Genomic DNA, 24083 nt, shown 5'->3' with positions numbered 1-24083 from the left:
TTATTTCTTGCTTCGCCATTTTCGCAACCATGTTCAGGGTTTCAAAAAATATCTGAACATCTCACTTTACGAACACGAAAAACTTCAAATAATAATTGATGCGTTGGAGCAATTATAAATTATATAAAAACTAATAATTGATGCTTTGGAGCAATTATAAATGATATTATAACTGAAGTTCATTTTTGAGTTCCACTTGAATCAACCCCGCGTTCTAAATTTGCTGATCATTTGTTTGCTCCTCGACCTCTGTGTTAATTCTGTTAACTTGTGTAGCTGCTGGCAGCAGACTGAATATAGGCATTGTATTGTGCAGCTGGATGTGATTGAGGTGTTCTTCGTTCAATTGGTAGAGCGGCAGTTCAATCTCTCCCAATTGAAGGGTGCCGTAGAAGTTCATTCTCTCCACACTAGAGGGTGTGTCATCTACGGCCTCTACTGAACTGTTTCCCAAACAGTACTCTCCAGTTGCTTCTCTTTCATGGCACACACTTTCCATTGATCTGAAGCAACGCAAGCGAATAGCAGATATTCGAGAGATTAAAATGCTAAATTTGAACAAGCTAGCAGCCCTTAGATTGATACTAAGCGTTTAGCATAAATGTAATTGTAAACATAATTAACAGAGATGGAAAAATGTCAATGCTAGACTTTTGTTTCGAATTTCAGAAAAAAAGCATATCACGTTCAAGCTCTCTGAACTTCTAAGATCTTTTATGACAGGCACTTTTTCTATATAAAAAACCTAATTTGAAAAAATTCATGAAAAGGTAATTTTCTAATTGCGCTAAGAAATCTAAAAATTTAACCTTTACAATTTTTGCCCCAGTTTCACTTTCGTAATTGGAGATCGTAAGTAATTAGCAAAAAAATGAAAGAAACTTAAATACCCTTTCTTCTTTCACCAAAATTTTTACTCAAAATCATAATTCAATCTACAAATCAGCTGCAAGCACACTAAACAGGCGACTTTTTGCTTTTAATATCTTACGTTGAACTGCTATTTTGTTCAATTGTTATAAATATTAACAAATTTGGTTCGAAAAACAATCGTTCAAGATATTTGAAAACAAATCGATAAAGCACTTACTATATTCTAATACATTTCACGTCAAAAACTTACCCCTGGTGTTTCCAATCCATTGATTGCAGCGAACGTTCTCCGGGCAAACTTTGATCTATCGTACTTGGTGTTACAGACCATACTCCGCGATTCGTTTTTCTCGTCTTGGAATCCATACCGTGTACTGAATTGCGAACTCTCTTTAAACAGACAGTCAACAGATGTCTGGCCATCACATGCATGTTGCTATGAGATTGCCTCACATGAGTCTTCAAAATACTTCTAGTGTAGCACAGTCGGTGACAGAAGTTGCATCGCAATCGAAACAATGAGTGCCTAAAAATTATAACTCAATTCAACTCGATTATCGGCTAGCTTTCCTTTGCTACTATAAATTTCCCCAAAAGGTATGCATTTCGTTATAATAGTTCGGAAACTTTTCAATCGGCTACAGACAAAACCCATAGAAAATGGTGTCCTACCATTTGACTCAGTCTTTAACACTGTGTCATTTAAGTAAATTCTTTGCATTTTAACGCTACGATAATTTAACTTACTGTCGCTACAAGAATTTAAAACCCACGACTAGCAAGTAATTGATCGTAGTTTGTCCCATAAAATATAAACAACCCAACAGATTGTTGGAAAATTGTCAATGAACAGAATTAACTATTATTTATCAAGGAAAAGAAAAAAACGGATTGTTTTTTGAATAAGATTTTTTGATACAACGAAAGCGTAACATTCTAGGCTGCCAGATAGTGTATGGAAATAACTAAAAAAATACTTTGCAACAAAAACCAAATTTTTTTTGGAAATACGAAAAATTCGATCTCCAGAATTACAACCACCAGCATTAACCAAGCTTTCAGTATTTTCCGAGCGTTCACAAAGCCAGCAAGAGACAAGGATAGACACCAATTCATCCGAAAAACAAAAAATGCTACATGAAACAAATGTCATAAAAAATTTTTGAGCGATTAAAAACTTGAAGCTTATAACTTTTATACTACCAAACGACAAGATTTAAACAAGGGTAGAAGAATCATTTCTTATCCTTTAACCGATACAAAATAGGGCGGCTCGGCTCATGTTGTCACCAAGCCGACAAAACATGAGCCGAAATCATATACGCCGAATAGAATTTCGAAGCGAAAAAAAAACTAAATAACGGAAAATGGAAAATACACTCGTCAGGGATAGTAAAGTTTAAAAACCTTCAAAAAATCACCGGAACAAATTAGTTAATTCAAGAAGGACAGCACGAAAAACGGTTCGACAAGATACACCAACAGAAGAGAATAAACCGAAAACTCATGGAACTCAAAGAGCAATTTCTAATTCTCCTGGGAACGAGAGTCGGGAGTGACGAACTGCTGCCGAGACTATGTTTTGACTAAAAACTGAATCAACCTGGTTTTTGTTGTACTAATCTTGTTTTACATAGAATATATGGGAACGATATTAAGCATACTAAGGAAAGAGGAAGTGGGAAATTTAAAAAACAGCTCAATTGATTTTTTTGAATATTAGTTCGCTTCGATGCCATCATGGACCATCTATATGATGGTTTTCTTAACATACAATCAGTTCACTTTGTGAAACTTCTAACTCAGATAATAATCCAGTTGATTACCATAAGATATCAGGATATCAGCAAACTGTTACTAAAGGACGAAAAGAAAAAGGTGGTGGTTGCGCTTTTTCATTAGAAAAGAAATTAATTTTACTGCGCTTTTTTCATTAGAAAAGAAATTAATTTTACTTTAACTCCTGATTTCAACTCCAATTCAACATTAGAAACTTTATCAATTTCCGTTAACGGTCCAAACATCGAATCTTTTAAAATCTCGGTTTTGTATGAACCTCCTGAGATGGCAGACAAAATTTCGAGGAGTCTTTGGAATTTTTCCCGGACAATTTATCAGAAAACAGAAACCGAAAACAAAACTTTTGTGGGAACCTGAATATCAACATTTTGGAAATTACTTCAATTTCTAAGGAATATAGAAATCTACATTAGTGTTTTGGGTTGATTATATACAAAACTTTCTTCCACTAGAATCACGCCAACTTCAAAAACTTGTATTGACCACTGTATTTCTGACAATTCTACGAAAACTTATACGATTGGAACCAATATCAGCGATCAATAATCTTTGTTATTTGAAAATAAAGAAAACAAGACTGCTCGTATCAGGGCGAAGCCCTGAATGTTCCGACTGTCTTTCAAGGTTTATGGAGCAGTAACAACATTAAAAAATTCAATGAAATAAAATAAAATGAAAAAAAAAATTCTAAAACTTGAATTTTTTTAATGAAAATCATCCCCCCACACGCCATCTAAAGTACAAAAGGATAAATTTTGCTCCATGTAACAAACCAATTATGGCAAATAAGCTTCCTTAAACCAATTTGGAACGATTTCTAAGACGGATTAACTCTCCGCTTACGCGTTAATAGCGCGAAGTATATCGCGCGTTAATTGTCCCAAATTGGCCAAAATGGCAATCTTTAAACCCCCGTAACTTCACGAAAAATGATCACAGGTGAAATATCGTTTCAAATTTGAGCTCAGGACAACAATACCTTTCGGATGATAAAAAAATTCCGTCAAAAATGGCTAGTTAAAAAGTCGAAATTTGTCTGAAGAAAAAAAAACCCACCCCGAGCACAAATATTCCGTTACTTTCGTATCGAAAGTCGGAACAAAAATAGCATCGAAAATTTGAATATAAACTGAGGATCTGACAATTTCGAAAAATTAATAAAAACGATTACACTGTTGAATATTTCTTTGCACTGAGCAATTTTTTGCAAAATATTAAGTTTTGTTTGAATAGTGACTTATTTTTATTCATACCCAAATAACTGAATCATTAGATACATTCATGCCTTGTATCGAACAGAAAATGAAAAAGAAATGGATAACTCGAGAATGTCAAGCTATGACAGAACAAAACTTGTTTTTTCAAAGATATATCCAAAATCCATTGAATTTTAGCGAGCAACAGTTCAAAACAGCAAAAAAAAATACGCTTCTACGACCAGTCTGCAGAGTCCAGTGAAAATTCAAAAAAAAAATTCAACGTATTCACGCTCTTAGGCAATTAAGAAATAACATGTTTTGCTGAAATAGAAATGAACCTAGCTAAAAAAATTATCTCCACCTAACTTTCAATTCACCTATCCCAGAATTGCAGTTACATTTCTATTCTCGATGATTGAACCAAAAGATTTTAGTGAAGCGATTAAAAGGGCGTGCAATAGTACTGCGGTTGGTCATGATGGCATTAGCATGAAGACTTTAAAACTTCATTTGTCTGTTGTAATTGAGCTTCACCAAACACAAACCACATGTAAAGCAGAGAACAGATGCTATGCAACGGTGAAAATTCCAAATAAATGAACACTTCTAAAAAACACTTTTATTTGCAAAATAGGTTAGAAAAAAAGACGCTTCGTAATAAAACACAAAGCTGACCACTATTGTTAAGAGTCGCACGTCCTGGCATCACTTCTTGGTCGCCCAACAATCGACAAACAATTGTCTTGAATAAAGCAGATACAACAGATTCCATATTTGGGTTCAAAAAAATGAGATTGGTAATCTAACACTACGCTAGCTAGCTGGCTTGTGTATATACTCTTAACCATTTTTGCATAGAACGAACAACATTAAGATTGTGTTTATGCATAGCAATTAGAAAATATGAATAGCCAAAACTTGTTCCAAATAATTTACGACCAGTTACGACCAAGCAACTTCTAGATTTCATTTTACGGAATCAGAAAAAATAGTCAATTCTTTTACAGTCTGGTCACGAGTTTTCTCTTAAGCTGAAAAACAGCTAGGATGGCATGCCATTCTTGATCAAAGGAAGCCCAGTTTCGGGGCGCATGAAATCAGCCATCAGAACGAGTGATTAGTTCATTTCCACAACTTGAGCTTATTTATAGTTTTTAACAAACTTATCGGACAAATTAACATCCTGAAATAAATCTGAGAGTGAGATAAAATTCAAATTGCTAACGAATTTTCGAAATTGCGTTGCAACTATCATAAGAGCAAACTAAAAAGATGCGTTTTCAGAGGTCCGTTCTTTGGAATATAACTTCAAGTCCTTAAAGTTTCATTCAGCAGCAATCTCACATGCAATTTTTCATTAGAAAATAACACATAAAACGCCGACAAAAGGGTTAACGCGAAACTTCAAAAAGCCACAGAGCTGATTTAAATTATCCGGATAAAGCAAATATAACTTTAAACGCATTTCTCAAATTGGGTTGAATTAAGAGAAAAAATTGGTATGACAAAACTTGCTTAGAATTTTGCTTTTCAGTAGAATTAATATGGTGTAATTTATTTTGCAAAACTCAGGACCAAAATTTTAACCCAAAAACGACCATTTTTGGCTTTTCAGTCAATCAAAAATTACGCCAAAACTATTGGCTCAATTTCTGACAAAAATAAATCAAAACAAGCCTCTTATATAGCTCGACATTAAGAAGGATAATCTTGGCATAATTTCTGATGGACTAAAAAAATCTGAAAATATTCGTTTTTGGGGTAACATTTTGTGCCTGAATTTCACAAAAATAAATTCCACCATAATAATTCTGATGAAATTCTAGCCAAATTTTGTCTTCATCAAGATTTGAGAAAAACGCGTTGTTAATTTCAAGTTATATTCGTTTTGTCCGATAAATGTAAATCATGTCTGTAGTTCTTTGAAGTTAATGGATTTCAATTTCAATTATTTCAAACATTACTAGCAAGCCCGCCTCCAATAAACAATTGGCTCGCAAAAAATGTTTTGATTAAGCTATCCAAGCTATGAAACGTTGAACAAAAAAGTAAAGTTTTTCTAGGCAAGCCATTTAAGCACGGAAACTTTGAAAAAATTCAGGTTGTTAGATAGAGCGAATCAGGAATCAGTTTGTGAAAAGTAAAAACTTGTCTTAGTAAGCTATTCAAGCAGTAAAACTTTGAAACATTTCATGCTATTTCACACAGCGAACTGGTTTTTCTTAAGCAAGCTATTTAAAATATATACACCTTTGAAACCAAAACAGCGAATCGGATAGCGAAATAAAAATTTACTTCAAAGCCACTAAAAACAATTGAAATTTTGGTTTTTTATATTTGTTCCGGTAAGAACTATTTCAAGTTTTTCAATTGGAGCCAATCACGCGATGGAATTGTCAACTATTTCAAGATATTTGACCGATCAAAATGATAAGCCAAGAAATTAGTTATGGTATGCTAGCTATTTGGCTTGAGTTTTCATACGCGTCAACTTATTTCGTAGACCGAATCGGTTCACGAAAAGCCTATGTTTTTCTTGAGCAAGCTATTCAAGTTATGAAAGTTTGAATTACTTCAAGTTATTTTCTGGACCGAATCAGTTCGCGAAATGTTCAAGTTTTTCATATCGTTTATTGGATTGAATCTTTTGCAAAAAATAGTTAATAAGCTATTCAAAACTTTAAATCTCAGATCGTTGCATGAAGCCAATCTGTTGGCAACAAATTCAAGTAATTCTAAGGAAGCTAATTAAGTTATGAAACTTCAAAAAATTTCAAGTTAATTCATGAAATAGAAAAAAGAGCCAGCAAAAAAGATAGCAAGCTTACAGTCTGTCTTCTCAACAGGCTATTTAAGCTATGTAACTCTTAGAATTCTGTAAATTATTTGGTTGATCGAATCGGTTCCCAAAAAAGAAATTTTTCTATGCAAGCTTTTTTAGGTATAAAATTCAAAATAATTCAAGTTAGTTTCAATCCCGAACCAGTTTGCGAAATTTTCTAAGAAGCTTTCGAAGCTATGAAACTTCAAATTTTTTCAAATAAATTCATAGACTGAATGTTGAAGTTTTTCTAATCAAGCTTTTGAAGCTATGAAATTTTGATTTATTTCAAGTTATTTCATAAATGGAAATTAAATTATTTCAAATTAATTCATAGACTGAAAGTTGAAGTTTTTCTAATCAAGCTTTTAAAGCTACAAAATTTTGATTTATTTCAAGTTATTTCATAAACGGAATCAGTTTGCTTTAAACTTTTCGACGCCAGCTAGTCATGCAATAAATCTTTGAAATATTTCAAGTTTTTTGGCTGACCAAATCGGTTCACGAAGTTGAAGTTTTTCGAAGCAAGCTTTGCTGAATCATTTTGCGAAAAGCTTAAGTTTATCTGAGCAAGCTTTTAAAGCTTTGAAAACTTTAAATTTATTTTGCAAAAAACTTGCTTACAAAATGTTTGCGAAAGCTTTGCTTCAAAAAACGAGCTTTTCGCAAAACGATTCGGTCAATGAGATAACTTGAATCATTTATGAGCACACGATTCATGCGATGAAACTTTTGAATTTCTCAAATTATTTCAAGAGGCAAAACGGTTCGCGAAAAGCTTGAGTTTTTCTAAGCAAGCTATACAAGCAAGGAAACTTTGAAAATTGCATAGTGCAAATCGGTTGGCAAACAGCTACTTTTTCTAGCAAGGAGGTTGTTGTTTCTAGAAGGTTCGTTTCAGACTGAAATCAATCTAAAAACGCAAATTTCGGAAAAAAATGGACAGGCACCGTCTAACCTTGAAAACGAATTGAGTCCATTTTGTCTACAGCATTGAATTTTTGTCAAAAACAGTTCTAGAACACTCCAGACCTAAGAAAATTTGAAAGTTCTAGAATATTCTTGCCCTTCTTTTAAACGTTAAACGTCAAGCCTTAAGAATTTTTTAAACGTTGCTTTCGACAAAACTAAAACATTGCGTTCAGTTAAACATCGCGTCCATAGCGCATTCGGAGTTACATTTAATAAATAAGATGACGTCCGATAAATTTGTTAAAAACTATAAATGGGTCAGAAATTCTGAGCATAACACCTTTCACATGATTGCTAACAAATTTAAAGAACTACAAGGTTTTAAGCGGTAACTAGCATATACGATTATACCTCATACGATTATTTCATAAACGATTATAAGTTTTACGATATTTTCGTTATGCGTGAATACATTGATTCAAATTATACATGTTTTACTTACCTTAGAATGTGAATCTTGAACTTTTCGATCTTGCTTCCATCAAACGTTCGATGACAAAAGCTGCATTCATTGAAATGATACTTGCGGAAATGACGAGCAACATTCGAATAGCTAGCGAGTAACAGGTGACAATTCTCGTCTGGGCAGCAGAAACTTTTGCCCTAAAAGACTTTCTCTGATAGCGGTTGATAAACACATCAACTAAATGTGAGTAGCCCATGAAAACATCTCTTAAGAAAGGAAAAAACGGTTTTCTTTCTGTTAAATTCTTCAGTAATCCGTTTTCTCACATGAAACTCAGCGAACTAGCTAACTAACCAATCTATAGTTAATACCTAACTGCTGGCAATATCGGTGACATTGAGCCATTTCATCGGTCAAAAACTCTAGCAATTTAAGTAGTTCAGTTTCTTGAATACAGTTTTTGATGGCAGAAATCAGTAAAGAAAAAATGAGTAGTTTTAGTTTAATCAACTTCGTTGATCGAGAAAATACTGCCAAACATTTTGACATTAACTATATTTATTACTGATTTTCTACAGACTTTCCTTGAACTAAAAAGAGTATTGCCAACCAATTGCCATTAAATATATAGTTTTTAACAAACTTATCGGAAATGTCTTAAATTTCTGACCTTGAGTCAATGAAATGGTGTTGAAATTGCAATCGCAACGTCAGTTTTTTTTCCTTTCTGTTAAATTGCTCGTTTAACCGTTTTCTCATGTAAAAACTCAGGCAGCTACCTCACTAACCAATCTATAGTGAAGGCCAAATTGTTGGCAATATCGGTTACCTTGAGCCATTTAATCGGTCAGATCTCTAGCATTAAAGAAATTTAAGTGTTTTAAAACCGTTTTTGATGGTAGAAATCAGTTGAACACGAAAATCCGACGTCAAAATGGGCAGTTTTAGTTCAATCAATTTCGTTGATTGAAAAAATATTGCCAAAATTTTGGTATTAACTATATTTATTACCGACTTTCTATAGACTTTCTTTAACCTAAAAGAATATTGCCAACAAATTGCATTAACTATAGAGAGTTGCAAAAAGTTCGGACAGACAGAATCAATTAAAAAGAACAACTCTCCAGACATCAACGGAAACTAAACCTGAAATAAACATAAGGTCGAAAGTTCATTAAGCAGAGTTTCGCTCAAAACCTATAAAATCGGCGGGCAATTGCATTCGAAGCGTCGAATAGAAAACCTTGAAACAGGAAAGTTGTTGCTCAGGGTGGCTAATGTTTTTCTGCGATTAGTTTCCAAATTTTGAATGATTTAATCATCTTCACTTCCGTTTTTTTGGGGCGGCTTAATCTGTTTTTTTTTTGTTGAAAATATTTCTGGATTTCGATTTTTAAACTAATTTTGCTAACTATTTGATGGTGAATCTGGATGTTCATCGCAGTCTTTAAAAATTAGGCTAGCATAATCATCGGATAATCGATGATCTTGCATTTTGAATTTAGTCTGACAAAAAATTCAAGGTTGTTCGGCTTCAGGTTTAGCAAGCAAAAAAGCGTCGAAAAGCACTGATTGCTCATTTTAATTAACTTTTTGCTACTAATCATATATCGTTTTTAATATAATTATCGGACATGTCTTGAATTTCTGAAATATTTCAGACCTTGAGTCAGTGAAAGGGCGTTGAAATTGCAACCGAATTGTCAAAACTGCATTGAATGAAACAGGAATTTGCGTTCTAGGAGACGTCCATTTTTTGCCTAATGTCAAGACAACAATTCAAAAATTCAAAAACAACAATGATCTTCCATGCAATTTTTCAGCGAAAAAAGCACAAAATCCGACAAAAGGCAAAACTGAAACTTCAGAATGATTATTAGTTCAGTCGAAAGTCAAAATGTTGTCGGATAAATTTGCTTAAAGCTTTAAAAACTATATCTACACATAGGAGCGAAAAACCAACCCTCGAAAAGGCGATATAGATTGGAAACACGTAAACCTGCTCAAACAATATCAAAACAAAACAACGTTTGCGCAAAATTGTTGGGAATATCGATGAACTTGAGCAATTTAATCGGTCAAAACTATATCATTTTAGGTTAAACAGTTTTTGTTAGCAGTTTTTACGTAAGGAAACTAGTGAAAAACCAAAATCTAATTTGGATATGGACAGTTTAAGGTTATTCATTTCGTTCAGATTCGTTGACCGAAAAGGATATTGCCAAACAATTAGGCATTAACTATAGAAAAAACTTGAAAACAAAAAAGATCAGATCATCTTAAAATGATTTACTCGCACGTCCTTTAAACTCGCACGTCCTTTCAAAATAAAAACTCGCAAAAGATAAACTCGCACGTCCTTTCAACTAAGATTTTTAACTTCCAAAATCAGAAAAAATCCATTTTATTCTATACAATATCAAAGAACAGTATAAGAAACAAAAAACGCAAGAAAACGGAAAAATACAGACTTGTTTCTTTTTGAAAAACTTCGGCTTTCGTATTTTGAAGTAAGCAGTGCTCCTATCAAGGCAAAGCCCTGAATATTCATACTCCTTTTTAAGGTCTGTGAAGAAGTGTTCGATTTATTATTTAAAATGATGACACAGGCGAGGCTGTGCTTCGTAAAACCGACAAAAAATCAGCTCTTAAGTGAAATTGTCCCGGAAAGCATTCGACTCCGTGACTTTTTCCTTTCAGCTTGAACCGACTTTTCGTCTTCCATGCGAATCAGATATTCGGGCTCATCGGTCAGTTGCTTGACTTTTGCAGAAAGTTGACTGATTTCTTCTTTCTTTCTTTTCAGTGACATCTTTTTGTAATTCTTCTTTTTATCCTTCAAGTCGTTTTCGTATCTAGATCTTGCTCCACGAACTGAGGTGAAAACTTTCTTGGTGATACCGATTTTGAGCGCTTCTCCAGTATGTTGAAGCCATCTTTGCACCGACGAAGAGGGACAAGAGTATCGAGCTGCTGATTGTCATCAATAAGGTCTTTGTTGATCCACAAAATTTATAGGCGACTTCGTTATAAGATCGGTACACATTTTCATAATGATATCTCTGCAGGTTGTCAGAAAAGCAAGTTTATCAGTTCCACCGGCATCAAATGATGCAATGGCTGTTACATACAAACCCAACATCGATTTTCTCACAGAAATCTGATTCTCTGCTTCATTAACACCAATATCATTTAGACGGTGAAGACGATCCATCATCTATCAACGCCGACTTAATCACTTTGCCCATCAGCTGCCTCAAAATCTGCTCAATAGCCTCAGGTACACGAGGAATTGGAGGACTTCCAGATTGGAAAAACGTAAGATAAGGCTCGAAGATTCTTGCAACTGTCTGGAAGAAATAAAGCTTTGGAATCGTAAGATTGTCTTTGACAAACTGCTAGACAATTTTGGACGATTCGCATTGAGGGTGATTTGCGTTGATCTGCGTGTTATCTTTGTCTTCCCGCATTGATAGTCGCCAGCTATAGCACTGTCAGGGAACATGATCTTGAGCAACTGACTGACATCTGAGTTGCGAAAAGATGAACATATTTCAACCAAATGCAATGCATAAAGAACTTCTACCTTGCGTGTAGCATCATTTACTACCACTGGTTGAGGGGTAGGCAACCTTTCCTCGACAACAATTTTCACAACGTCATTCGACACTGAGCTAGACTCATCAGTGTTGTGCTCCAATTGCTTTACATTCATAGTTTCGCGCCTTAGATTAATCAATTGTTGATGGTTTTTGTTCCGTTTCGAATGTGACTTCAACGCCATGATCCCCATATTCGCCGAAGAAAACGACTTGTTGCATACTTCACATCGAAACTCATGTTCACTTGTTGCCTTTGCAAGCCAATTACTGAAATTCTCCATTGCCAGACCATCCTTATTCAAAAATTTTCAGGCTATGGAGAGCACCGTCCGAAGAGCTGGTCGATCAAACTGTTTCGAAGATGACCTGAACAACACTGTAGAAAACATTTTCATACAAAATCCAGAAACATGACTTCGCAGAGGGCGCAGAAACCATAATATCAATGCGCCCTTGACAACTGTTTGGAGTCGCGTGGAATTCGTTGAATATGAAACACTTTTTGCATTTGGCTTCTTGAAACATGTAGTTTTTTTTCAGATTATTGTTTATTTTTGAGTACGAAAAATGATAAGTCGTGGAAACAGCAACATATGCATAAAAATTGCAAATTTTGGCTGTTGAGAACCCCAAATACATTATTGAAAACCAAAAATTATGCGCTGGGTTGGAGAAGTCAAAGGTATCATTTTAGGTCCTTTCTAGTTAGCTGCAATCAGTTTCACTACGAAGATATGCTTGAAAATCAAATTTGGACCCCCCTCAAAAACAGACGAGATCTACGCCGATGCTAGTTTATGCCAGATGGAGCATCCAACACACCTCGTGTATGGTCACGGCATGGCCACAAACCAAAATAAGGGATCAAGTAATCAGTCAAAAGGCTCAAGTACCGTGACGGGCTCAGAGCACTGACCTGAACCCCCTGGACTGGTTCTGGGGATGGCTGCGGCTGAAGTCAATATCGAAAAATCCCGAGCTATCACAGAGCTCAAAACATCGGTAGAAAACGTTGTCCAAGCCACAAAAAGTGCCAAGTTTTGAGGGCAACTCGAAACATCATAAACGAATGGAAAAATGTCGCGCTGTGAATGATCGACTTTTTCGGCAGCAAAATTCGGGCGATTTTAGTCAAATTGATTTGTTTTAAAACCCCGATCACGGCTTACAGGGCTCTGATATGATCCCAAGCTGACCCCCTGCAAGCTTTCTTTCAGGTATTCTTCTAATATGATATATGAAATGTCAGCGTTTTCAAAATGCGCATAATTTACGAAACACCCTATATAACAGAGTATGAACTACACTCATCGACTTTTAATAAGAAAACTTATTTCAATTAAGTCAACTCTGATGGCTAGAAAAAATTCAATTTGATTCAAGCCAATTGTGATAATTTAAAAAACTTTGAAAATAATTTACTAAGGTCTAAATTTTAAAGCAAGCTTTTTAGCCAATGAAATTTTAACTTACTGGAAAAGAAACTCGTTATATTGAAATAATCAGGAACAAGATCATGATTTTTCGAACGCTAATGAAACTCATGAACATTTTAAATTTACTTAGATAGTTCTCAAAATAATTCTCAAAAATTTGAAGCTTTCAAATCAAATGCAAACTTCGAGCAATTCTAGTCAAATTGATTTGTTTTAAAATCCGAATCACTGCTTACAGGGCTCTGATATGATCCCAAGCTGTCCCATTGCAAGCTTTCTTTCAGGTAATCTTCTAATAGATATATGAAAAGTCGAAACACCCTATATTACGAAACACCCTATATAACAGAAACTGAACTACGCTCATCGACTCTTAATTGCCCTCTGATATAAACAAGCAAACGTATTTGAATGTGTTAGACGATTTATATGTTAGAAGATTTATATGTTAGACGATTTCCCTCTGATATAAACAAGCAAACGTATTTGAATGTGTTAGACGATTTATCGTTCTCTGTTGACATCGACAAGATTGTTTAAGTTGACAAGTTCTCTGAAACCAACTCTTCGCTTTATGATTGTTTTAAACTTTTACGCTCACTGTCCTGCGATTCCGACATACCAGAATCTATGTTCCGCGATATTCCATATGCCCCGCTATCTTATTCTCGTGCAATTGCAAATGGGTTCAACACTTTCTTTGGATCGGTTTTCAACGAAGATGACCATTTATTTGACGATTTCTCAGAAAATGAGCTGAACGAAATTACAGTTTCTTTAGAAGAGGTTGAACTTGCCCTGTCTAAAGCATCCCTTGGTTGTTGAGACGACATACCAGGGATCATATTGCGCAAATGTTCTACAACTCTCGCCACATTTCTTGGCTCTTTTTCGCCATATCCTCTCCAGCATATTCCCAGAACACTGAAAAGTTGCGAGAGTAGTACCAAATCCAAAGTCTTCTGTTAAATGGAAGGTAAATAGCTATCGGCCGATCAGTATTTTGTCTAAACCATCACTTGTTTTTGAGCGAATGTGTACAACAAACTATTTCCATATGTACGAAACAAAGTCACTTCTCATCAATCGGGCTTTCTAAATAAGCAATCGACGACAACTGGGAAACGGCTTATAGTCTATATCTCGACTTCTCAAAGGCGTTTGATAAAGTGTCCCATACCCTCCTGCTCCACAATTTTCGATCTCTCGGCGTCGGTGGTAGCCTTTTGCGCCTTTTTCATTCCTACTTATCCGGTAGAACCCAATGTGATGGTAAATGGAATAAAATCACGCCTAGCAAACATTCGGAGCGGCGTACCTCAAGGCTCTATACAGGGGCCTATACTAATCCTTTTTTTAATTAACGATTTACCTGACCAGTGCTTTGCTACCGTGCCTAATATTTTTGCTGATGACTTCAAGTTTTCGTAATGCAACCTTGCCAGCATTCAATCAGATGCAAACTTTCTCCTGCAGTGGGCCCTTGAGAACAATATGCATTTTAACTTTGACAAAACTATTTTATTTACTTGCCCATCGATTGATGCTACTATCCAAATGGGTGCCAACGTTGTCGAGACCTCTGATCAAGTAAAAGACCTTTTACATATCTTCCACACTTTCATGGAGTTTCCACGTTCAAAAGCGCATGAATCTTGCTCCTAGCACGCTTTTGCGCTTAAAACGTATCATCCCTTTTACCACGCCACGGGATATAAAGCTACGGCTCTACAACATGTACATAGTTTCAAGTATGCTATATGGTTCTTCTGTTGCTGCCTTTAATTTAGGCGACATTGAGCGAATGGAACGACTACAGAATCGAGCGAGCACCTGGATTATTCGCGGCGAGCTTCGGCACTCAGCAACTGATCGTCTACGTCGACTAAAGCTGCTTCCTATATCTCTCAGGCTTCAATTAAATGATCTGATTCTGTTTTAAAAAAACTGGTAAATGGGAAGTACGATGTTGATATCTGGTCCTATGTGCAGTTGAAATACCCTCGACCTGGTTTTCGGCGCAACAACCTGCCGCTCTTTGAAATACCGCGTTGTCGATTAAAAAGGACTGATTCCTCGTTTTACCACAGAGTGTGCTATCTAGCCAATAGACTTCATATCGAGACACGTATTTCGGTATTTGATCACCTAAAAGCTTTCAAAACTGATGTATCTAATCTCTTTATAACTTTCTTGAACGACACGTACAATCGCAGCAACTCGTGCAGTAAATTCGTTTTTTGTTATTGTTCAAATTGTCGATTGTGCCACATGTAAATTTGCTCAAGCAAATTAAAGTCTTTTACTACTACTACATACTACTACTAATAAAAAAACTTATATTGATATTAAGTCAACTCTGATGGCTTGAAAAAATTCACCTTGATTCAAGCCAATTGTGATAACTTGAAAAACTTTGAAAATAATTTTCTAAGGTCTTAAATTTTTAAGCAAGCCTTTTAGCCGATGAAATTTTAACTTACTGGAAAAGAAACTCGTTATATTGAAATAACCAGGAACAAGATCAGGACTTTTTGGACGCTAATCAAACTCTTGAACATTTTAAATTTACTTAAATAGTTCTCAAAATAATTCTCAAAAAATTGAAGCTTTCAAATCAAATGCAAACTTCGAGCAATTCTAGTCAAATTGATTTGTTTTAAAATCCTGATCACTTCTTACAGGGCTCTGATATGATCCCAAGATGATCCCCTGCAAGTTTTCGTTCAGGTATTCCCCTAATATGATATATGAAGCTTTATTATGTCACCAAACTTGGCCTCCTGCGAGCTTTATTTAAGAGTGCGTGGTCGGAAAAAGACACTAAAAAAATTGAATAGTGAAATGCGTAATAACTTCTGTTTTTTTCCAAGCCTGTACCATCAATATTTTTGATGATTTTTTGAAAGAAGCTATCAAAAGTAGACTCACATTTTACCGCTATAATAGTAAGCTTATGGCAATATTCATTAATTACATTGACAAAAACATTAAGAGTCATTTTTGGGCTAAATAAAATTACTCAGACTGTATTAAGCCACTTCAAAATCAATCGCCAAAAAAGAAAAACAATCACCAACACAGAGGCGAAGCTGAACTTCGCACTACTTGCAATACAACAATTATAGGACATAAAAATTTAGCAAACAGAATTCCGAACTAAGTTACAATTGAAGAAGGAAGTGGAAAAACGAGAAAACAAAAATGCTTTTTTCGTGTTTGAATTTTGGTTTTTCAAAGAAGTCCTAGTGAGCTCAACTTTAAGCATTTAACAAACTGGTACCAGAGTCTTAATGATCACAAAAGTACAACCGGACATTTTAAGTTAAAAAAATTATTAAAGAAGCCAACAGAATTGAAGCCGACATCAAATAAGCTTTATACAACGCTTTATACCAGGAAAAAAATTTATGCACCGCGCACATAAGATCCGCGATAGCTATATAAGTAGCATATGCAAAGTAGACTACATAATTTGGAAACTAAACTGACAAAGATAAGGTCGACAACCATGCAACCGAAAAAGCATCAGTAGAAAATTAACAACAAAACATTCATTATACATAAACAGTGGTTTGAGTTCTAGACGAGTAGTAACTAGTACCCGGTACTTAAATTTATATTCCCAGCGGCATAGCAGCACCATAAGTGATTCAACTGATTTTGTTAAAATAGTTGTTAACATAAAAAAGTCTACATTCCGGTTTGATAACGCTAGCTAATCGCAAGCGTAACAATAAATTTACCCATTTCTAAATCCACGACTAGTGTTAGAACTTTACCTTGATGAACTGTTTATGCAGTCGTTTGACATGTTTTCCGAGTATTTTAGGGCTGGATAACCTCTCGCTACAATAGATACACATGTAAGTTGCATTCGATGCCTGAAGTTTACTGCCACTACTTTTAGTATTTGTACCCTTCTTCGCTTGCATTGACTTAAAGCACTTCTTCTTTTGGTGATAATAAAGTTGTTGAGAATTCAGGAAAACCGCTTCACATTCTTTACATTTAAACCGCGAATGACTGTTTTGGGCTGCTCTATAAAAAACGTCAATTTTAAAAAAGCTATTTTGAAAGTAAATTTTCAGTTCAGCTGAACTCACCTGACCTATGTGTAATCATGTGACTCTCATAGTAACGGTAACTCTTAAAAAACCGGCTGCAAACTTCACAGACAAAATCCCACTTCACTTTTCTTCTATTGAGTTTCTCAAGGGGGTCCGAGCTCTCGCAGTGGTGTGATGAAATGTGGATAGCCAGGTCTGGTAGCAGTTTGAAGAAGCGTCTGCACTTAGGACATATGTTGGTTGCCTCTGGTACTAGATAGTCTGGATGATGCCGCATTAGGTGGAAGTGACATACCCGTTCACTCAGGATAATCATATCACACACATGGCACAAGAAGCGCTGAAACAGCAAGAGCATTTGTAGAAATCACGAAACAACAGAGAGATCCTCATGAACAATAGTCAAATTATTATTCTTGTTGTTTTAGCCCCGTGTCGGGTTGGACTTGCCCGTCTCCAAGTCTAGGAACTTCGTAGCATCTAACGGCCGAAGCCACAGGTTGAAAAGGTGACAAGTAGCGTGGGGTCCAAGGGAGCATGTTGGGAACAGAAGGGAAAGGGAGCTGTCTAGTCCGGAAAGATATCTGTTCAAAAGCCGCCTATAGCCGGATTGGAGTTGGGAGAGCTTACAGCGGGTATTTCCAGGGAGGCATTGTTCCGAGGAGTCAATTATGGGTGGAATGGTACAAATAACCTTATAGGGTGGGGCTTCTTTATTTTTTAAATTGTTCTCACAGGAATTTAAAAAGTACAAACCTTGAAAACCGTTGAAGATGAAGGCAGAATGACTAAAACAAAAACGCTAAATAACAATTGAAGTAGCATTTATGAAGTTGCACTGGAAAAGACTGAAAATTGAGATCCCAACGACTACGTAAACTTTTTACAGTGCTTATTTAAACTAACTGGAAAAAACTATCAAAATTTGCAACTTCAAACTAGTTTTTTCCATATTGGGTTAAGGTTAAACAAAAAGGGGAACAAAAGTTGTGCGAATTTCATCATAATTATTATGGTGCAATTCCTTTTTCAAAACTCGCGACCAAAATTTTACCACAAAAATGAGTCATTTTGGCTTTTTTAGTTAATCCGAAATTACGCTGAAACTACCGCATTAATTGATGAAAAACTTTTAGCAAAAAACCTCTAACACAGCCCAACAAAGTTTCAGCAAGGCAACATCCTCAAAAAATTGCGGAAAATGTTCGAAATTTCTTTTTCAGCAAAGATTTTGAATTCTATATTGTAAAAATGACCATTTTTGGCTATCAAGCAGAAATATATTCACCTATACAAACTTTTGACGATTTGACTGTGCTAAAACTTTGCTGGACTGAGTAACAGTCTTTTTTTGATAAAAAATTTATCATGAATTAGTGCGGTGGTTTCATCATAATTCTCAACTAACTCAAGTCAAAATGACGTTTTAGGGTAAAAATTTGGTTACGAATTTCAAAAAACAAATTGCACCATGAAAATTCTGGTGAAAATCCCACCAAATTTTGCTCTCTTTAATTTGTCTTAACTTATCTTAATTTGAGAACAACGCGTTTGAAGTTTCAAATTGTTGTTCGTTTTGTACAGATAATTTAAATCAGCACTGTATTACGTTATAAGTAGATTTAATTCCAAGAATTCAAAATGCACAAACATTGTATTGGCGCGAACTCTTCCGGCAACATACGAGCTGGCTCAGATACGGCCTTTGAATTTCTTTTCTTCGTTTTCGATTGTTCTGAGTCACAGACGTGTGCTTCAAGGTCATCTAGAGATGGAAAATTTGAACCACACACATCACACTCGAACATCGTAACGAGAAAAAGCTTTTGCGGGTTGAGATCATTTTCCATTTGATGAACTAGCCTTTCATGTAACGCCAGTAAACAGTCGTCTTCAAATCTCAATTTACAGCTAATGCAGTCTTTCTGAGCACCAATTGGATTATTTTTTGAAACTACTTTCCGTCCTCTCGCTCCAGCGGCCGTAATTCGACAGTTTGTTATTTCTGTAACAGCGTTTATAATGTCACGTCTGATTAAAGGTCCAGTTTTGTAGCTGAAATTAACATCCAAGTCTGAGAGATGGTCGACCAAATGATTCACAAAACTGAACTTCGTGTTATGAGAACTTCCACAAACAAAACAATGGTAGTCAGCACCTCCGAAAGGTTCTGGAATCTTTTTTTCATTCGGTTTAGCATCGCAACTGCGCTGGTGTCTTCGAACTAAAGGGTTATTCGAAAAATTCAGATCGCTAGATGAGCCGCTTCCACTCATATTCTAGCTTTTAAAGTCCTTTCATATTTTGCAACTGAAATGAGTCAAGTAATTCAACGGAGATTTTTTTAAGCAAACTAAGCGCAGTGATATAACAGGTGAAAAAATGAAAGCAGACCGAGCACAGATTGTCAGCTTTCTCAAACATTACCTTTTAATCGTTAGTATTAGTTCTTTAAATTATTAACTCTAAAATCAGACAATAAAATTCTTTATTAGTTTATCAGTGTCATTTTCTGAAAAGTTTTCTCCAACAATATTTCGAGCGAATGGAATTTTTCCGAACATATTCCAGCACACTACGCCAACAATCTTCTTCGCCTCCCGATCACTAGGGTCTAAGTAGAACAAAACTCCCTCGCTTAGATCCAAATCTGATTGTACTTCTTTGCCTGATTCTACGACCACAAACGAGTTTCCTTGTTTAAAATAAGCTTTCACGGGAAGTTTTGAATCTACAAGGCCAATTGCTTCGTAACCGTAACTGTCACCAAAGTCGCCCCAAAACATTGACTGATGATGAAACGCCTCAGGACTTTTCGAAGCATTTCCATTATTTATCCCCTGTTTCTCATTACATGAGTTCGCAGACGATAACATGTTCTTCGCAGCAAGTTTTCCGCTAACAACTGCGTGATCATGGTGTTCAACTCTTCTTCTGCATTTCATTTTGGTGTCATAGAATGAACATGCATCGCCGGCTGCCCAGATATCTGGCGCGGAAGACTCCAGCTCACTGTTTACGAAGAAACCGCCTAGTTTTTTATCCACCTCGAGACCAGCTGAGTCCGCTAGTTGAGTGCTCGGCTCTACTCCAATGGCCACAATTACATGATCTGCTCTCACCTTTTCACCATTCGTAAGATCTAATTCCATCGCATGGCTTTCATCAAAAAGGGCGTTAACCGATTTCAGGCGAGTTTTCTCTCGAAATTTGACACCCATAGATTTAACCTTACTCCCAATCCATTTACTTAGAAATTCTGGTAAGACTAAACCCATGTAGCCCGATTCGGGTATGATTTGAACTACTTCAATGTTTTTGTCACGCAGTGCGGCCAAAGCTATAGACAGTTCACAGCCAAGATAACCGCCTCCAATCACAGCAACTTTGCTATTCGGTCTCAACTTAGCTTTCAGCTGTTTGAAGTCTTCGACCGTCCTGAAAACACTGTGATTTTCTCGCACAATGTGGCTTGGATGCTTATTAAGAAGATCTAAATCTTTTGGACAAGCTCCTGTAGCTAGCAGACATTTGCTGAACTGTATAACTTCCCCTGAGCTCAAAACAGCTGTCTTTGACGCCGCATCAATTTTCACGACACTTTCATCGCATTTCAGCTCAACGTCAGGATGATCACTGTAAAAAGACTCGTCTTTGTAGAGTATTGATTGTCTTTTTCCATCAAAATTTGTAAACTTTAGGTCATCACTTGAGCTCCATAGCTGTTTCGATAACGGAGGTCTCATGTATGGAGCATGATGTTCTGCAGTTACCATTAGAATATTCCCCACACAATTTCGGTCAGCTTCATCTTTCAGCACTTTTATTGCTGCGAAAGCTGCAGTGCCTCCTCCAACAATAAGAAAATCGGCCTTTTTTAGATTTCTGTAGTCTTCAGCGTCAATTGAATTTCAAGCTTATTTCTATTACATTTTTTTTATAAAAAAAACTTTGTTTTCGTATTAGCGCGATATCCAGACATTCAAAATAACGCACCTCCGGTGCTTAAAAATTTTAACAACTCATAGAAAACCGTAAATATTGGAAATAAAATCTGCATCTTTTGAATGTATTCTGACAACACAATGAGGGTTGGTAATTTCGAGTTAGAGGGTTGGTAATTTCAAATTTTATAAAAAAAAGATTCAAGTTTTTTTAATTCAAATTTTTAAAAACCATAAAGTTTTTTATATCTAAGTTTTCAAAATTATTTTAAGAAATCACATCTCGGAATCTAAAAGCAATTGAGCAGTCGGATTTGCACAAAAGATTTGCAACTCTTGAGAGTACTTTTATAGTGCCCAACTACAACGTCGGGAAACTTCACTTAATTTTCCAAAAAAAATTTTAAAACCAGAAAAAACGTCACATCTCAAAAACTATCAAAATTGGAGCAATCTCATTTGATGGCAATAGTCGCAATCCTTGACAGTACTTTGATGGCGATAGTCGCAATCAAAATTGGAGCAATCTTATTTGATGGCAATAGTCGCAATCCTTGAAAATTCAGAAAAAATCACAAGTATCGCCGAATTTCGTAAGCTAAAAAGATTTGGGTATTCTTAATTGGAGGCCAAAATCTAACCCTTGAGATTACTCTGACAGCCCCCAACTACAGGTTAGCAATTTCAAATTTTGAAAAAAAGTTTTAATTTCATATACCAACTAAAGATTTGAGCACTCATATTTGGAGGCAAGATTCACAACCCCTGAGAATACTCTGCCAGCCCCCGCTACAGAGTTGGGAATTTCAATTTTCAAAGAAAAATTAATTAGCTTCTCTGAAAATTTTAAGAAAAAATCACAAAAAACGTCATACCTATAAAAACTACTAGGTTTTAAGTTTTGGGCAGCCATATTTGGAGACAAAATTTGCAACTCCTGAAAGTACCCTGACAGAGCTTCACTATAGAAAGGCGAACTTCAAACTTTTCATTTAAAAAATTAAATTAAATTTTCTGAAATTTTTTGAAAAAATCCTTAAAAACATCCCAAAGTTAAAGAAAATTAGCAGTCAATATCAGAGTCAAGATTTGCAAACCCCGAGGGTACACTCACAGTTTCCAATGACGGGATTGAGATTTTCAACCTTTCAAGCAAAATTTTAAAATCTACGTTTTTCTGAAAATTTTTGGAAAAAATCATAAAAACGTCATATCTCGGAAACTACAAAGACTTGACAAGTGAGATTTGGAGGCATGATTCGCAATTCCTGAGAGTACCCTGACAGCACCCAACTACAGGGTCAGAATTGCAAAAATTGAGACTCAAATTAAATTTTCTAGAAATTCTTGAAAAATCTCAAAATTGCCTATCTCGGAACTTTAAAGCATTTGTAATTCAAATATGGAGGCCTAAATTGCAGCACCCCGGTAAAGCCTGACATCATCCTACTATTGGTTTGCTAATTTCAAACCTGGTGAGATAAACACTGAATTGAAAAAATCTTAACCATTGCAATATAGGTTAAACGTGAAAAAAAACTCTTTTGTTAAACATACAAAAATAATACGTTGAAAAAGCTTAAGCATGGCGAGATAGTGAAGCCCGCATTCAAATATATAATAGATAGATAATAGATTTCTGTTATGAATTGTGCATTGATGTCTTTCACTAAGCGAGTTCCATGAAACAAAAACAAAAAGCCAATTTTTCACTTGCATGTAGACATCGCCGAAGGTTGGCTGCAGTGGCTACGGATAACATAGCATAGCTTACGATAAACAACACATATATCAGAGCTAGACTACATTAGTCCCGGTAAAGCAACAAAAACAACCTTTTTCCAACACATGAATCAGGTTGAAGATTAAGCTATCTGAGAAATTTAGAAAAAGAACATTTTTTGATAGCGAAGAAAATAAACTTGATAAAGATAACGGCTTGAAAACAATCTGGCTTTTCCATCAGGGTCAAGATTGGGGTCTTCTGTTGTCTCAGACTTAGAGTCTGTGATCTGATTACCATGAGTCAGTGATCTGAGTGAGTCAGTGGCTGCGATAGGAGCCAAAGCGCTCAGTGCTGAAATTGCTCCAACCGACAAACGCCACCTTCTCCACATATGTAAAACTGAAAAAGTTCAATTTAACGATAACTCTATGAGCGCTATTGTAGCGGAAGGACGGCTACGACAAATTAACATTACGACGATGCAATTAATGCTGATATATGACTTCAATGATAGTTTGCTGATGTATATGCAGTTTTTATAACAATATTATGGCCCTATCTAGCTTGTTCATTGACCGTAGCAAAACGGAAGTGCCCTTTTTGTAATACTGAAGCACAGAGAAATGGTTCCTCTAAAAAATAAATTGGAAAGCGATTTCTGTTTATTTTTAGAGTAATCAGAAGGTCAAAAGTATCATAGTAATCAGAAGGTCAGAAGTATCATAGTCCCTTCATCGTGTATTTGTGACATTGGATCAGAATGCCGTCAAAATGCATGGCGACTTCGAATTTTTAATGTGACCGTGAACAGGAAAAATTGGCGGTTTTGGTAGATTAGTAGTGTTGATCTGACGATTTCACGAATCGTGAATGGTCATTTTGGCGTGACTTAAGAAACTTTCCAAAATAAAGACACGTCACGACCTTGAAATTTCGCGACAACCGAAAATGAGAAAAACACAACAATATCTCTCTTTATTTTTTTTTTTTTTTTTTTTTTAAGGTAATCAGAAGGTCAAAAGTATCATAGTAACCGAGGTTACAGTCATGAGTCCCTTCATCATGTATTCCAGTCAAAATCCTTGGAATTTTCTAGATATGGAAGTGATAATGATAAAAGAAGATGTCAAGTGTTTAAGTCCTTTTCATTTAAAATCGATACGGGTTACGCTTCTTCAATAAGAACACGCAACTCGACACGAGATAATATAATATACAAGTGTTACAAGTAAAA

At 35.6% G+C, this 24083-nt stretch overlaps 2 protein-coding genes across 5 annotated transcripts; both read right to left on the bottom strand.

Annotated features, from left to right (window-relative positions):
• Positions 1-65: 65 nt before the first annotated feature.
• Positions 66-19485, bottom strand: LOC134852113 (zinc finger protein 26-like). The gene is made up of 7 exons (XM_063868399.1): positions 18831-19485; positions 17936-17967; positions 17221-17519; positions 16892-17150; positions 8108-8268; positions 1124-1399; positions 66-503 (listed from the first exon to the last, which is right to left on the bottom strand). Exons 1-7 carry the CDS (start codon positions 19453-19455, stop codon positions 215-217), a joined length of 1941 nt encoding a protein of 646 aa, XP_063724469.1. The 5' UTR covers positions 19456-19485; the 3' UTR covers positions 66-214.
• Positions 19486-19616: 131 nt separating this feature from the next.
• On the bottom strand, positions 19617-23244 carry LOC134852114 (apoptosis-inducing factor 1, mitochondrial-like). Of its 4 annotated transcripts, none has more exons than XM_063868400.1 (2): positions 23060-23244; positions 19617-21071 (listed from the first exon to the last, which is right to left on the bottom strand). In XM_063868400.1, the coding sequence occupies exons 1-2, from the start codon at positions 23238-23240 to the stop codon at positions 19651-19653; spliced, it is 1602 nt and encodes a 533-aa protein (XP_063724470.1). In that variant the 5' UTR covers positions 23241-23244; the 3' UTR covers positions 19617-19650. The 4 variants fall into 4 exon arrangements, with proteins under 4 accessions (XP_063724470.1, XP_063724472.1, XP_063724471.1 ...); XM_063868402.1 differs by having other exon boundaries at positions 23071-23244; XM_063868401.1 differs by having other exon boundaries at positions 19617-21064; positions 23071-23244.
• Between the last annotated feature and the right edge of the window lie 839 nt (positions 23245-24083).

The sequence above is a fragment of the Symsagittifera roscoffensis genome, chromosome 7, assembly GCF_963678635.1.
Source record: "Symsagittifera roscoffensis chromosome 7, txSymRosc1.1, whole genome shotgun sequence".
In the NCBI taxonomy this organism is placed as follows: domain Eukaryota; kingdom Metazoa; phylum Xenacoelomorpha; order Acoela; family Convolutidae; genus Symsagittifera; species Symsagittifera roscoffensis.
This window is presented reverse-complemented; position numbering and strand designations above follow the sequence as displayed.